The sequence below is a fragment of the Microchirus variegatus genome (genome assembly GCF_963457635.1).
Source record: "Microchirus variegatus genome assembly, chromosome: 2".
Taxonomy (NCBI): domain Eukaryota; kingdom Metazoa; phylum Chordata; class Actinopteri; order Pleuronectiformes; family Soleidae; genus Microchirus; species Microchirus variegatus.
In genome coordinates, this window is record NC_139803.1 from 3583052 (window position 1) to 3599367 (window position 16316).

A 16316-nucleotide genomic window follows, 5' to 3' on the forward strand; every position below is an offset into this window, starting at 1 on the left:
TCTATAAAAAGCAGGGCGATTACTTGGTTATTTTTGGCTTTTTATTTGGTTGCTGTACTTACCCGACAGTGGCTGGACTTCTTTGAGGAGCAGATAGGACAGGAGCAGCTTCACTGCCAACATGCTGAACGCTTTCAAGAAAGCAAAGCAGCCGTCGAAAGTCACGCCGAGGTTTGAGAGGTAAGTCCATAAAGGGCAAAGCGAGATAAGATACAGATCTTTGTGACTCATCACAGGCCCGATCGATTACTATTTACCCACCGGGTTTATATGAGAATAGTCTCTCAGCGCTCTCGCCCTTCTATTCTTTCAGATATAAAACAGCCGGCTGCTGTCTTCTATAATGAAGAAATCAAAATAAAAAAATGGTGTATATTAACATCTGAGTTCTAATGTACAGTAGTAGCTGTATTGTAACACAACTGCTATGAGCAGTGCCAGCCCAAGGCACAAGCAAACTAAGCGCCTGCTTAGCGCCCCGTGACCACCAGGGGCCCCCCTAGAGCATTTCATAATTTATTTATTTTTAATTTGTTTTTGTGTTTTGCACATTTTACATAGTTTTCACATAGTGATTAGCACATTTTGTGCTTCTTTGTAATCCTGTTAAAGTTCCATCGCTTTATTTCTGATTTAAATATTTGTTTGTTTCATTCAATACTGTCGTATGTGCAGTTTAACTATGTTATTTGACTTTTTAAGTTGTGTTTTTATTTTTACTTTGATATTTAAAGGTGCATTATGTAATAAATCTAAAGCAACTGGCCATGAAATCCTCCTAATATTTCACAGAGACTCAGGAATAATGTTCATATAACAAACTGAACTCACCAACAACAACAGTACAGACAAAATATTGACATAAAAATTTTTTTTTATTCATGTTTATGTTTTGAAACCATGTTTTGGCATGTGGTGCCACCTACAGCCGTCTACCAATCATTGCAGTCAGTAGAGTCTCAGCTGCCGAGCAACCACGGGTTGCCAGTTACGTCAGGAAACGAAAACCTAAAAGACCTCGGTATTTTGAATTTGAATGTAGTAACCGTTTTTGGCCACGTTCTTACATATGGCACCTTTAATGATAATAAAGTGTGATTATTTTATTATAGTTTTTTTTTTGTAGCTCTAAACGTTGCACTTTTGCACCTTACATTTTTATTAGTTTTTTATAAGAATAAACAGTTTTATTTGTTACTTCTTATTAGAGCTGACACCGTATTCAAGGTGTTGTCCCATTTTGAATACTAAGTGAAAATCAACACAAGACCATTCTTCTGATTTTTGCTACCGTTTAAGGGTGAAAACATGCAAGTAACACAATCACTGCTTTATTGTTAGCTTTAATAAAAGGCCCCAAAACCCAACTTTTGTTTAGGGCCCCATGAAGGCTTGGGCCAGCCCTGGGTACGAGGATGAAGAAAATAAAACTATATATAGGCTCTAAATTTGGGAAGACTATAAAAAGGCCTAAGACACCAGCTCCAACCCCCCCCCCCCCCCACCATATTGTGTTATTTTACTTTACATATTTTACTTTATTTTATTCTAGTTTACTTATATTTAGAGTGTACATTTTTTACAATATTGTATTTTATTTTATCTATCCTATTTTTACTCTTATCTTTACGTTTTCTTTCTTTTTTTTACTTATATTTAGAGTGTAATTTTTACCATATTGTGTTTTTTTTTATTTTACTTTATTTTATTCTAGTTTTACATATATTTAGAGTGTAATGTTTTACCATATTGTATTTTATTTTATTTATCCTATTTTTTACTCTTATCTGTACATTTTATTTCTTTTTTTACTTATATTTAGAGTATTTTTTTTACCATATTGGTTTTTTTTTATTTTACTTTATTTTATTCTAGTTTTACTTATACTTAGAGTGTATTTTTTTACCATATTGTATTTTATTTTATTTATCCTATTTTTACTCTTATCTTTACATTTTATTTCTTTTTTTACTTATATTTAGAGTGTAATTTTTACCATATTGTGTTTTTTTATTTATTTTTCTACTTTATTTTATTCTAGTTTTACTTATATTTAGAGTGTAATTTTTTACCATATTGTATTTCATTTTTATTTATCCTATTTTTACTCTTATCTTTACGTTTTATTTCTTTTTTAACTTATTCAGTAAGTAAAAAAGGCCCTTGCACATTTCTGCACCACCTTAATTGAGCTGTTGTAAATGTGTGTTTAAGGAATAAAGTTATTCTATTCAATTAAATTCAATATAAAGTTAATATAATATACCACACAAACAGGGTATGACATACATAAAATACAACATGGTGAAAATTACACTCTAAATATAAGTAAGACTAGAATAAAATAAAGTAAAATAATAAAAAAAACACAATATGGTAAACATTACACTCTACATTTAAGTAAAAAAAGAAATAAAATGTAAAGATCAGAGTAAAAATAGAAAAAAATAAAAATACAATATGGTAAAAAATTTAATTAAATTACACTCTAATGTAGAGTAAGTAATAAAGTAGAGATAAGAATAAAAATAAGATAAGAAAGCACAATATCCAAAAATGTACACACAGTGTAGAAAAGGACTAAACCGAGATGTGTATAAATATAAAGGTAATATAATATACCACACAGACAGGGTTTTGTTGACAGACAGTGTCAATAAAAGCGAGATTTCCCACAGAACTCGAACGCAACACAGCTGCTGAAAACAACACATTTCACCCCCATGCTTCGTCTGTCAGGCGCTCGTCCTTCACGAATGTGCACCGCCTGAGTGAAAACTCCTATTCACTACAATTTCTGGTGAACACACTAAACTGTAGCAGAGTGTTTGGACTATATTGCCACGTACATAAATATTAAAACTAAATATTGAGAGAGGTACGGCTGCCTGACAGGTGAAACCCAGGGCTTGCGCACCCTCTGTAATTTGCATTTCGCGGGATTTCTGCCTCTGCGCATGCGCTGTGTCTTGAGTTTGACGCGGGACATCTTTGGGAAGAAAGCGTCTACGCACTCGTGTTGTCCACACGCCACAGTGTCACTCTTAACACACTTTTTTTTTGTTTTCTTCTATTTTTATTAACTTAAACTCGACCCGCCGACATGTGGAATCAGGGTGAGTTTAATGTCCGCACCGCTGTGTTTACGACGTTGAACGTTGTCTGACTTTAGCTAGCGTTAGCTTTACAACATAACTGGCACTGTTTGTTTGTTTGTTTGTTTGTTTGTTTGTTGCGTTTTGGGTGACAGTTGGTTCACTGTTGTCGTGTGTGATGTGATGTGAACAACAACAGTGGCGACTATAGAGTATAAAGCTTCTTAGTTAAGTTTTACTGATGGAAACAGCGAAGACTGTGCGAAAATAAGATATATAAAGTCAAACAATGACACACAGTAGTGGCTGAACTAAGCACTAGCTAAAAATCACATTTCTCAAGAAAACCATATATCACGTATTAGTATATCCTTATTTATTGAGCTTATGTTGTTTATGTGTATCAGATAGTGTACAGCATTGGTTCTCAAAGTGTTGCTCGGGGGCCAATGGCGGCCCGCAGGAACATTTCTGGCGGCCCCGCAATGAATTACAGTTGATCGTTTTAATCCAGGAGCTACTAAGCTTGTTAAATGTTTATTGGACATTACTGGATACAGACCAATAAGTATAAACTGTACAACTGCAATCTGGTCATTAAAATGATTACAAATGGGATTTCTTTCTGTTTTTTTTTTTTCCTTTGGTGGCCCTCAGTCCAATGTTGGGTTCCTAAATTGGCCCTCGGGTAATGAAACTTTGAGAACCCCTGGTGTACACAGTACTGGAGTCTCAGTAAGACTGTTGTCCCCTTTGCAAGTGAACAGACAAAGACAGAGGCGCAGCTTGTGAACAGGGAAGGCATGCAGCTGCTTGGGGCCCCCGAGCCGATAGGGGGCCCCACCTCACTTTAACCTGTGTGAAGTTATTGTTCTGCAAGTTCTGTTTTTTTTTCAGTTATTTACAGTATTTTATTGATCTATATATTTATATTGTTTTATAACGTGGGTTCTTTACAGTGTAATGTATTTTTTTTAACTAAGTTTATATAGTTTTTTAAAAGCTATTTCCAGTATTTTATTGTTCTTTACATTTATATTTTCACACATGTTCTAATTACAAGGTTACATTTTTCGTTGGTGTCAGATTATTATAATATATAATATCATAATGGTGATGAACACTGGTTGGAAGGGCCCCCTGGGAATATTTGCTTAGGGCCCCTACAGACTCTAGAACCGCCTCTGGACAAAGAGAGTACACACATACACACTCACTATAGCACACGGACTAAAATCAGTGTCATCACTCACTGTCTTCTGGTGAGAAAATATGGTGTCTGTGCAGGTTTTCTATAAGAAGCTTATTCCATTTTTTGATGTCCTGAAAACAGAGAATTATAATACTGCAATAATATATAAGCACTTATACATAGAAACCTCAAAACGTGTGCCTCAAATAATAATAAAAAAGATAGTATGGCTCAATCATATTAGGGAAACAAACACATACACGTGATCTCACTTTTAAATATTGTATGAATGCACGTTATTATCGGCTCAGTATCGGCAGATATTGGCTTTAAAATGTATTATTGGAAATTGGTAAATACACCAAGGCTAAATAGGCTGCTTGACTTCTATGCTGGCTCCCTCTACAACTATTCTGCTCAATTAAGTCCATTCAAAAGGCTGTGTGGGTGGATCCTTTGCAGGTGTTCTTATCCCAGAATTCTTATTATGAAGAAATTATCGACATATGTTTGAATTCAATTCAGTTTTTACTGCCTGTTGTTTTTGTGTGTTTTTCAGGAGGATACAGCGAGTCCGCTATGGGTGGAGGCTACACTCAGTCTCCAGGAGGCTTCGCATCACCTGCTTTATCCCAGGGAGGAGAGAAGAAAGGGGTTAGTTATTCTGAACATTAGTTAGAGCAGCAACCGCTTTCTTCTTTTGTGTCTCTTTTGTGTCCGTGTGTCATTTCTCTGGACCTCACATATGGTGTAACACAACTGATGCCAGCAGAGTACACACATCAACCAAAGCTCTAATGTAATTAGCAGGAGAAGACGAAGTAAAAAATTCCCTCAAGTTAGGCTAGTTGTGGCTTCCTCTGACAACAGTTAATTCTGTCTTTGGAGAAAGACCATATTTATAGAAATGTACATGCTGTAAGGAAGGACTTTTCTGAGGAAACTCAGCAAATAGGTGTTAATTTTCAATATAGGACACATTATAGCACTCTGTGGTTATTTTGTGTGTGGATTGTGGTTCTACATTCCTCTGAGGCTGGTTTGGGCGGTTAATGTGTCCATACCAGCTAAATGTCCACTCTCTGTCCACATTTGTAATTGTTTGTAATTCATAAATGGGTGCAGGTGACATTATTAGAGTAATGGGAATATTTGTTGCACACACCAGTAGAGATGTAACGATACACTCGACTCACAATTTTTTTTTTTATCAAAATGAGCTACAGACAAATTATGACCAAATAAAATTATCTTTTATTCGTAGGAAAAAAAAAATCTTAGAGGTGCTTTCTTTACAGAAACTCTGTAAAAAAAAGTTTGTGTCCTGTTATAATAAGAAGTGCAACTTACATGGTCATCTTAAACAATACATGAAAAATATCTCCTTTCTTTAGTATCACATGAGCTCTCTAGAGTTTTGGCACGACCACCTGGCTGAAGTGCTGTCGTGACGGGATGCAGTTTCTTTGCTCCAGCGTGTTCATCGACAGCCGAAAGCCCTCATTTTCAACGACGAAAAAATGGCCTCAAATCTTTTCCAATAAAATAACCAATTGCCCTGGTAATTTCTTGCGCTCTTGCGTTGTTACAGTATGTGCAAGAGGAGATGCAAAGCCTCTCGTCAGGGTGGTTTGCCCCCTCGGCAACTTTCGCTCGCTGTTAGCAGTCTCTTGCAATATTTACATGCTGTTGGTTTTGTCTGTCCGTTTCTCACCGGTTGTATTTGTGTATATAGGGAATCCTAAATGCCGCCACACAGGTGATTTTAAACAGCTCGGTGCATCCTCCATCTCAAAGTTGTTGCCTACTGTCGCCCCTCGTTCTGTGACCCGTACCTACGTAGTGACGTTTTTTTAATCGATGCATCGTTACATCCCTGCACACCGGGGAAGCACTGACTTTTGCATGCATGTGTGTTTTGCAGAGAACCCGTGCGACACAGATAATCCCCTGCACAGTGTCTCAGCTGATGTCTGCTTCCCAGGCGGATGAGGCGTTCAGGGTCGGCGATATAGAAGTTGCTCAGGTGAGTCGAAGCCTGCTGCACGAGGACAAAATGTGAAAATGACTCTCAGTCGTGAAGGATGTTGCACTGGTTGTATACTAGAAAAAAACTCAACTCTATCAAAGTCTGTGTCACATCACTATTTTCTGAAATGAGATTGAAATGTAATGTTTTTCTGCTGTGGAACCTGCTTTAGAACATAGACTCTACAATATTTTGATGGTCACGTGTTTAAAAGGTTCTATTACCCTTTAAGTTTATTACAAAGTCGTTCTTGAACTGGCCCTTGGCTTAAACTTCACATCACAAATAAAATCATAACATCTGTCAAATAAATCACAATGGTGTAATTGTTCAGCCCGAAGGGTGTACATATTCAACTTGACTTTTTCCAGTGGGGGGGAGATTTGTTTTACTACTCATACACTAACTAAAATGGTAACATGTTACACCTTTACTAGAAAAATCAACTGATGTAAAAATTGTGATTTTTATCACCTAAAGATTCTAGAAACTTCCAAAAATCGTTTAATTTAAAAAAGGTGTTCCATTTCAAACGACCTATACCGTTACAGCTTGTAGAAAACTCAAAAGTCAAGTTATGTCGTACCCTCACATAGGTTTTTAATTTTATACCCACGATTCAGCTTAAATACAAGTTCAGCTGAAATAAATATAAATTTTTGAGTTGATCTACTTGTGTTTACGTAACCCTTTTCCCCCCAAATATAGAAACCTTTTCTATATAGAAAAGTAGACCCTCAAATTGTACTGATTCAATTTTGAAATCAAAAGTCGTTTTTTCATGGAATCAAGGCCCAAGGAAATGGAACGGAGTCGAGTCTGAAAGATTGGCGCCTCTCGGAACAACTTTGATTTCACGTTCTCAGCTGCTCTGTTTGCCGACGGTTCCTCTCCTGTGTCACAGGTCACCATTGTGGGCGTCATCAGAAGCACAGACAAATCCATGACCAACATCCAGTACAAGGTGGACGACATGACGGGTGCTCCCATGGACGTGAAGCAGTGGGTGGACACCGAGGTTTGTGGGGAATCATTCTACCTTTTGTAGACAGTTGTGTTGTTGTACTCGATGTATCCGCGGGGTCTTAAAGCGGAACTCGTCGTGACGTTCGGGAAACGGGAAGATTACTTCCAGAGAAACCGTCAAGTTATGCTGTTAATCGTTAAAGTAAACACTCAACTACGAGCAACACGAGCGCACACCTCCATTCAATGCATTAACGCACAGACGATAAACCAGTGTAAACCAGTGAAACTTTGCTGTTTTAAACGCTGCAGCCATAAGAACTTCTGTTTTCGTTTTGATATGATTTAATTTATTTTATTTAATCCATGTGTTTATAGCGGAGCGGGAATAAAATGACCTGCTTGTCTTTATCCATGAAGAGTTGTCTTTTTGAGACTTAGGATAGCAATGTGTGTATTTGAGCTTCTTCATTAAACATCATTGCTTGAATATTTCTAGCGTTATATCGTATCTATTTATATATATATATATATATATGTATATATGTATATACTTATACATTTCTGGCCATGTGTTGGTAAAACTTGTTGCAAATGTTACAAAACAGATGTGGTTGTAGTGCCCTCTAGTGGACGCAGGAGGTATTGCCTAATAATAAGCTGGTATCGGTGTATATAATGATGTAAATAAAATAAAAAATTTAAATATGAAAAAAATTCCAATATTATTCGAATATTTAACATAAGAAGCATTAGAAATTCCAATATGATTTGATGGGAGGATTGACAGCCCTACTCCTGACTGGTACATAAATGCCATTTGCAAACACTTTTTTTATTTTTATTTAAAGTTTCCTCTATAGCCATGTCAGGTATGCTTTACATCAGTTGAAAAACGTTTTTGAAAATGGACATGGGTCATTGAAAGTGCTTGAATTTTGTGCAAGAAAAAAAAGTTCAGTTGATATTTAGGTAGATGTCTCATGCCACCCTACTGTTTCATGCCCTGTACCCTGTGTCAACCAGGGTGTGGAAACCCTGAATGTGTATATTATAAATAAATACTGTCATGGATAATTTTATGTGTTTTTTTTTATTTGTTTAGGATGCCAGCACAGACAGCACTGTCCTGCCTCCAGGCACCTACGTCAAAGTTTCTGGAAACCTGCGCTCCTTCCAGGTGAGCGTGAGGTCCTGAAATCCTCTCCTTCAGCGCACAGAGGCGGCCTTTATTTCCCTTGCAAGTGCAATTTAACTGTTTAGAAATTTGTAATGTGCACGTTGTTCTTGCTTAAAACAGTTCAATGTTATTTGTTAGTCCGTCCATCCATCGTCTCCCACCTTGTCCTCCACGCGAGAGATTCTTTTGAAAAATCCCATTAGCCACGTACATTTCAAAATGTAAATTCCCAACACTTTTACATCAGAATTTCATTTTCTGGGCCTATTTCAGTGATTTTGGTGTCAAATGATAGGTCAAATTTCTTATTTATAAATCAGAATTCCTTTTTATATCTCTTTCTGCCATTTACTCAGATTTTTTTTTTCTATAATAATGTACAAAATATGCACAAACACAACATTATTCCAGCAAAACGTTTATCACAAATAATATACAAAAGTACAAAAGTGGTCAATGTATTTGCATCACGGGGAGCTGAATACTTTGCTGACGACTGTACAACAAACAAAATGTTAAAACCAGTTATAACCTGAGCATCAGAATCAATGTATGTCATTTTCACATTCACATCTGTAATGCGATTATGCAAATTTAGAAAATATTCCAAATAAATGGCAGAAAGCGATATAAAAAGGATTTCTGATTCATTAATTCGAATTTTTACCTGAAAAATATGGTGTTTCTTTCCAGTTGTGAATGATTTTTTTTTGCTAATCTGCTCTACTATACCAATTTTTATTGTGTTATTTGGAAGTGTTATTGACATTTCTAGCTTGTATGCACATGTCGTATGTAGTTTACTCTTTGAACCTTGTTTTGTCTTCACGCCCGTTTCTTTTTCCGTCTCGTCTCAGAACCACAGGTCTGTCGTGGCGTTCGGCGTCAGACCCCTAGAGGACATGAATGAAATCACCTCGCATATGCTGGAGGTCGTTCAAGCCCACATGGCACTTGGCAAACCTCAGAGCACGGTGAGAACACTCTCGCTCGACCTCGGCGCACTTTGAGTTACAAGTGAGAAACAGAGAAACCTTTAGAGGAAACCACCTTTTGAATGGTGGTGTTGTCGCCATGACGACAGTGGCAGAGAAGCAGTCGCTTGCTCTTAAACATAGAAACAGGCTCTTTCTGTCTTTCTTTCTTTACACACAAAGACACAAAGTGCTGCTGTGCTTTGTGATGTAGATGAAAGCACAGACAGACAGACAGACAGACTCTTGGCTGATGAGGCAGATAAGCTTCTGTGTATCAAGAGGAACCTGCCACTGACGTTCAGTTCTCACAGACGAAACCCGTTCAGACACCGTCATTACACACATTTGAATGCAGATTTCTCATTGTTGTGTATGTGTCATCGCTGTGATGCTACTGATAAGCAGGAAAACCACTTCTATTTTCTAAAATACTGCAGTTTACAGTGAAGAGTTTGGTTGGAAAGTTCCCAGAGTCTGTGATGTAAGATGTAAGAATGGTCATTTTTACATCATTGTTCTCATTTTCATTCAAAAATCATTTAAAAGGATTAATTTGTGATATTTGTTTTGTTTTCTCTTCAGTCTGTAGAATAAAATGTGTATAGATCAAGACCACGGTATCCGCGGGGTCTTAAAAAGTCTTAAATCCAATCATTTGAATTTAAGGCCTTAAAATGACTTAAATTCTCCTAAAATCTCATAAAAGGTCTTAAATACAATTTTGAAAGGTCTTAAAAATCTATTAACGTTACGTTTATTTAAAACATGCATTAACTTCAGTCTCGCTTTGAAATGTTTCTATTTTTGAGGCTGCGATAACAACGATAACTACAACACGGAACTAAAGTAGTCCACCTGTGCTGCCCGGTGGGAATTTATCGAGCACCACTAGCTAGCGTGCTGTGCGCACCGCCGCGGCGTGTTAGCTTAGCATAGCCACGGAGAAAACTTAATGAAAGCCCACAGCTTAAGCCGAATTGCAAGTTCAACCATTTGTGGCTCCAATTTTCCTTCATGACTTTTGTACTTTTTTGCCAGTATGGATTTGAAATGGGTCTTAAACTGTATTCATTATGGTCTTTAAAAAGTCTTAACAAGTCTTACATTTGACTTGTTGAAACCTGCAGAGACCCTGAAGACAATAATTCATCGAAAATTACATTTTCACACACACGTTGGCTTGATCAATTATTGCGGCCTCCTGCGATTTGAAAATTGCACTAAGTCGTATTTCGATGAAATTTAGATGAATTGTTCGGCTCCTAGTTCTGGGGATCTGTGTCATTAGTGCCGTTCCCACAGTTCCCACAGTTACCAGAATCTGTTTCCATTTCTCTCTTCAGGTGGGAGTCGCAGGGGGGATGAGCAGCAATGCCACGCCGCTGTCACGGCCGCCCACGGGGACCATGGGAGGGGCCTACACGGGCGCTAACGACATGGTCAACAACGGGCTGAGTGGGAGTCAGAATCAGGTGAGACCATAACCATTTCACACTAGAAATAGAGGCTTTATCCATACATGTTGGGATCGTCTGCCCTGTTGAGTCTTTCTTTCTTGCAGTCTTGGGCCGGGCGCATTCATGTGACGTTAAAGGGATAGTTCGGAATTTCGGACATAAGACCTATTTTCCAACTCAGCCGGCGTGATGGAGACGTCTGGAGACGTTTTCAAGAAATTTCATTCAGTTCTTCTAGTTGCCGAGTTCGCTGGTGCTATGGCTAGCGCAAGTCAATGGTATCAGCTAGCATTGCATTAACAACACTCATACCGACTCCACGGTGCACCCGAGGCAAATCGATTGTAACGGCAGACTATCGATGTACATATCTGTGTTGATAGAATGTTTGAAATAAAACCAATCTTGCAATTTCAAGGATTTATGTCTCAGCAGCAGCAGCAGCGCGTCATACTTCCTGTTAGGCTATGGCAGCGGCGGACTGATTTCGCTGCTGCTGAGAAAGTAGTCCCTCAAAAATTCATGCGATTCGAGGTTAGTTTTGTTACAAATATTATTCTATCAACACAGATATGTACATCGAAAGTCTGCCGTTACAATTGATTTGCCTCTGGTGCACTGTGGAGTCGGCATGAGTGTTTCTAATGCCATGCTAGCTTGTACCATTGTTTTGCGCTATAGCCATAGCCTAATTACAGCCTGAAGTGGCGATAAGGTTTTTAAAAAGTCTTAAAAAGGTATTAAAATGAACTTCAGGATTCCTGCATATACCCTGAACCCCTTTGAAATACATTATTAAATGTTAGTTTTTTCTCCCACAAGTGAAAATGGGAATGGTCTGCAACTAACAACCATTATCATAATGGATTATCTGTCAATTATTTTCTCAATTAGTATTTATTTGGGCCACAAAATGTCATGAAATGTTGAAAAATGTCAAAATGATGATGTTCTCAAATGTCTTATTTTGTCCTCAAAACCAACATTTATCAGTTTAATAATGATTTCTTTGTTGTATGGAGCAAAGACACCAGAAAATATTCACATTTAAGAAGCTTTTTTTAATTGTCAAACAAAACACTGCAACTTATTAATACATTATTGAAAAACTAGAAGAAGAATAAATGAGTAATTGATCAATTAGAAGTCGCATAAATGACAAGCTGGTGTTAAAATGATAGAGAATAAGAATAATAAGAATATGCTCCTTTTAGTTTTTCTTTCAATATGCACACATTTAACACATCACATTTGCGGTCATTAGCTTCCTGTCTGTCATTATTACGGTCGCCCCTCAGTGGTTTCACATCGAGAAGTTGCCAGAGCATCAAAGATGCTTCTATATATGTCATTCGAGGCTTGACGCATGTTCTCATGTCACCGTTTGTTCTTTCAGTTCAGTTTATTTCGAACATGTGAAGAATAACGACGACGAGAGAAGAAATTAAAATAAAAACGAACAACAACAAATTTTGGGGGTTCAAAAAATAAACAAATAAACACACAAAATACATTTTAACATGTCCGAAAAGGAGTAGTAAGAAGAATAACTTATAATAATACTACCCCTTCTCCAAGTTTTATCACATTTTATTTTGGCTATTTGACGCAAACACATTTTTTTTCTATTATTATTATTTCTATATTACGTTTTTATAAGCTGTGACTACGGAATATCTTCTTCCTCTTTATACTTTATGAAAATCCATTCTTTATACCTTTTTTTTTTTTTTTTTAAACTGAATCAGTCTTGTACTTTGCCTCAACACTTCACTCGTACTGTTCCACAGTCTTACCCCAACCCCCCGGGATGGAAATACAGAAACTTTTCTTTGTGGTACGCAACAGTAACAGTTTATAACAGGTTATAATAACCTCCTTCTCTCATCTCTTTCAGGTGCTGAGTTTGATAAGAGGCTGCCCAGACGCTCAGGGCATCAGTATTCAGGACCTGAAGCAGAGACTCGGCGGCTTAAGCATGCCCGTCATCAAGTAAGAGAAGCTAGTCTCACACTTCAGAATGAGTGTTTTTTTGGTCACTTTTCTCCCCCCCACATTGATTTCATAGAAGCGTCGTTTTCTGGTATTTTTAAACATATGCTGTTGCCCTTATCAACCTAAAGGGACACTGTGTAGTATTTATGGGTTTATATAACCCAAAATCTACATTTTTATACATATTATGTGCTCCTGCATTGTCTAGTCGCTGTATAATAGTTGTTGTTTCATTTTCGCAGTGTTTCAAAAAAGTCATGTAAAATAACATGGTCGCGGGCCGCGGTTGCATAGCCACTGTTAGCAGCGAGACGCCATGTTTCTACCGGAGCCTGTAAGGACAAACGCGAGAGAACAAATCAAGCGTCTCTTTACTTGTAGCAGGAAGTCCCGCCTCCACTCTCTCCGCTTTGTCTGCTACGGCCGCGGTAGCTCCGCCCTCTCCCTCGCCTCACGAACCTCATCTGCTGACACGGAGAAAGACGACGAGGACGACATTTGACCGGCTGAGGATACCGTAGCGCTCAGGGAAGGGAGGGGGTGAGCAGAGGAGCAGTTTTTGGTTGTAAATTTCAGCCTCTCCTCTAGATGGCACTATAAACTACTTACTTCACCTTTAAATGTCACAATGTGACTTATTACATCAAATTGTCGAATCCAGCTCCGTAGTAAAGATGGCTTCTAACAAAAGAGTCAGATTTCTACTTTATAGTTGGGTTTAGAATTGTTGCGCGAAGCCTGCTAATATGAATGTAGCTATAGCCGACACTATAGCGGTGAGCTCGCCTTGTGTCTGGGCAGACACGGACGCTTTCTTTGATTGAAAACATGGTCGTCTACTATGTACACGAGGAAAACAGCAGACGGACACCAGATTAAATCTATACTTTAAGCACATGTTCACTGCTCTATCTTGTCGTTAAACAGTGTTTTCTGATAGAAAATTGAAAAGTGCGTGTTACTTTTTAACCCCCGGATTTCCACCGGGCGCGTCACAGCCGCGGCACGTCAGCGGCGCGGATCTGCTTCGTCCTCTGCCCGGCGTCAATCCCCACCGGGCGCGTTACGGCAGCGGCGGTGCCTTGGGAACCGGCGGTATTCACGGAATATCGCGCGATAAGCTTGAACGGGCGCGAGTTCGCGAGACCCCGCGATAGACTGTGTGTATAAAGGAAACGACGACAACAACACAGCTTCTTTTCATTCTCCGACGTGGACGAACTGCTGATCTCATGTCATAAATGATTTTATGTTTGTCCACTTCAACAATCAGTCTCTCGTCGTACATCATGACTCTCCGAGACGCTCTGATTAATTGACTGTTGACCTGGCAGCACCGGTCACGACGTAATGATGATGTGAAGTTGTGACAGGCTATATATGAGCTGCGTATTGTGTCTTATTTTGAAAGGTGAGTGTCAGTGCTTTCTGTCTCTTTACCCTAAGAGACACACGGTTAACAGAGCAGCAGTTGTCCAACAGTTCCTCTCTCCCTGTGAACTAAAAATGTGAATGGTTGACAAACTTCACTTTCCAGATGGAAAAAAAGCTGTAAAATGGCAATTTAAAGGTGAAGTAAGTAGTTTATAGTGACATCTAGAGGAGAGGCTGAAATTTACAACAAACGAACTGCTCCTCTGCTCACCCCCTCCCTTCCCTGAGCGCTACGGTATCCTCAGCAGGTCAAATGTCGTCCTCGTCGTTCTTTCTCCGTGGCGCGGGCGTACGGTCAGGTACTGGTGTTCCTTTATCCGCTGTAAAACACGAGTGCTCCTCCGTTCTAAACGTGTAAAAAGATCCACTCTCAGCGCTCGGTTTTTTTCTCGCGCGTTTGTCCTTACAGGCTCCCGTAGAAACACGGCGTCTCGCTGCTAACAGCGGCAATGCAACAGCGGCCCGCGACCACGTTATTTTACATGACTTTTTGAAACACTACGAAAATGAAACAAAAACTATTATACAGCGACTAGACAATGCAGGAGCACATAATATGTATAAAAAAGTGGATTTTGGGGTCATATAAACCCATAAATACTACACAGTGTCCCTTTAAGGCAGCAAATGCGTTCCTCATTTTGTAGCATGTCGGAAAAAAAAATTCACTCTTCTTCTCTTCAACAGGCAAGCAGTGGAATTTCTTAGCAACGAAGGTCACATCTTCTCCACCATCGACGAAGACCATTTCAAATCAACGGACAATGACGATTAGACGTGAAACCTCTCTGTCTCTGTTTTGTCCGTCTTCTCTGTGACGTTTTTGGTAACTCCGACCAAATCGCATCCTTTCTGACGTGTTCGTTGTGTGTCAGAACAGAGTGAAACCCTCGCTTTATGTTTTTCTGTGTTCCTATAGACTTTGTTTCTACTCATTTCAAAGTCTGAGACTTTGCAAAGTTGTTGTTGTTGGGTATTAAAGCTCTTCCTCTCTGTCCTCTTTTTCAGTTGTCCATTGTAAAGCGTTTTGTAATTTTAAGGAAATCGGCAACATGTGTACTTGATTTGTTTTTGTCTTTGTGAGTCTTCGACGATATTAAAAGATTGTAAAGGATCAGAATTGGAAAAACTTTATTGTCTGGCTCGACACGCAACGTTACAACTAAAAGCTTGTTGTAGCTGTCAAATCAATTCAGATTTGACTTAATCATGTCTATTTGCTTAAGTTCAACAATGTTTAAGTCCATATTAACAATGCAAAGCGGCTCCATCTTCATTAAGGCATAGAAAATGACTTTAAACCACTTGTGTTCTTATTTATTTCGCTTCCTGACGAAGTGATCCATCCGCAGCCTTTTCACCGAAGTTGCTTTGTGTCGTCCATTTTCTGTAGTTGAATGTGCTGCACGGTGACCATCACCTGACACGATGTGTGAAAACAACATCATGTGCAAGACCCTACATGGATTAAAAGGTACTGAAAACGTGTGTTTTGCTCAGCCCTGCGTTAACACTGACTCAGTTCTCGGCAATGCCGTATTTTCAGTTCTTGTTTTCAGGATCCGTTGAAAATATTTGCATTATTCTTAAGGAATAATTTTAATGAATTTTTGAAATTCAAGAAATGTTCCACTTGCCCTGATGCACTTTGACAGTGAGCTGACTTGCTTCTCAAAAACGAAAATGATCCCTGAATGACTTGAAATTTACCATCATAATAGTCAGCATCGCCCTGAACAAGGACCTGAACAGTTTATTTGGTTTTATAATTATAAACTATATATATTATGTATAATATTATAATATTGTTGAGTAAATTTAAATGAACAAATTACCATATTGTTATTATGTGACTTCCCTTTCCCCTAAAAACCTTGCATCCCTGTCTCTGGTTCCTCAAAATAAATAATTCCCATGTAGATTTGTCTTGATGAAACAAACAAACTGGATTCGATATGATGTGTAAAAAACACCTCCGTTTATTAAGTTCG

The 16316-nt window shown here is 38.4% G+C and overlaps 1 protein-coding gene across 3 annotated transcripts; it reads left to right on the top strand.

Moving 5' to 3' along the window:
* The first annotated feature begins 57 nt into the window (after nucleotides 1–57).
* Nucleotides 58–15344, top strand: rpa2 (replication protein A2). 3 transcript variants are annotated; one of them, XM_083903322.1, is made up of 9 exons: nucleotides 58–180; nucleotides 4847–4941; nucleotides 6212–6313; nucleotides 7221–7334; nucleotides 8388–8462; nucleotides 9320–9436; nucleotides 10783–10911; nucleotides 12794–12888; nucleotides 15013–15344. In XM_083903322.1, exons 2-9 carry the CDS (start codon nucleotides 4867–4869, stop codon nucleotides 15098–15100), a joined length of 795 nt encoding a protein of 264 aa, XP_083759448.1. In that variant the 5' UTR covers nucleotides 58–180; nucleotides 4847–4866; the 3' UTR covers nucleotides 15101–15344. The 3 variants fall into 3 exon arrangements, with proteins under 3 accessions (XP_083759448.1, XP_083759449.1, XP_083759447.1); XM_083903323.1 differs by having other exon boundaries at nucleotides 105–184; nucleotides 4850–4941; XM_083903321.1 differs by lacking the exon at nucleotides 58–180 and adding an exon at nucleotides 3010–3116.
* The last annotated feature ends 972 nt before the right edge of the window (nucleotides 15345–16316 follow it).

Coding starts and splice junctions, on each gene's coding strand:
- rpa2 (XM_083903321.1), top strand. Junction 10,912..12,793: donor TGAGTGGGAGTCAGAATCAG/GTGAGACCATAA, acceptor CATCTCTTTCAG/GTGCTGAGTTTGATAAGAGG. Junction 12,889..15,012: donor TTAAGCATGCCCGTCATCAA/GTAAGAGAAGCT, acceptor TCTCTTCAACAG/GCAAGCAGTGGAATTTCTTA.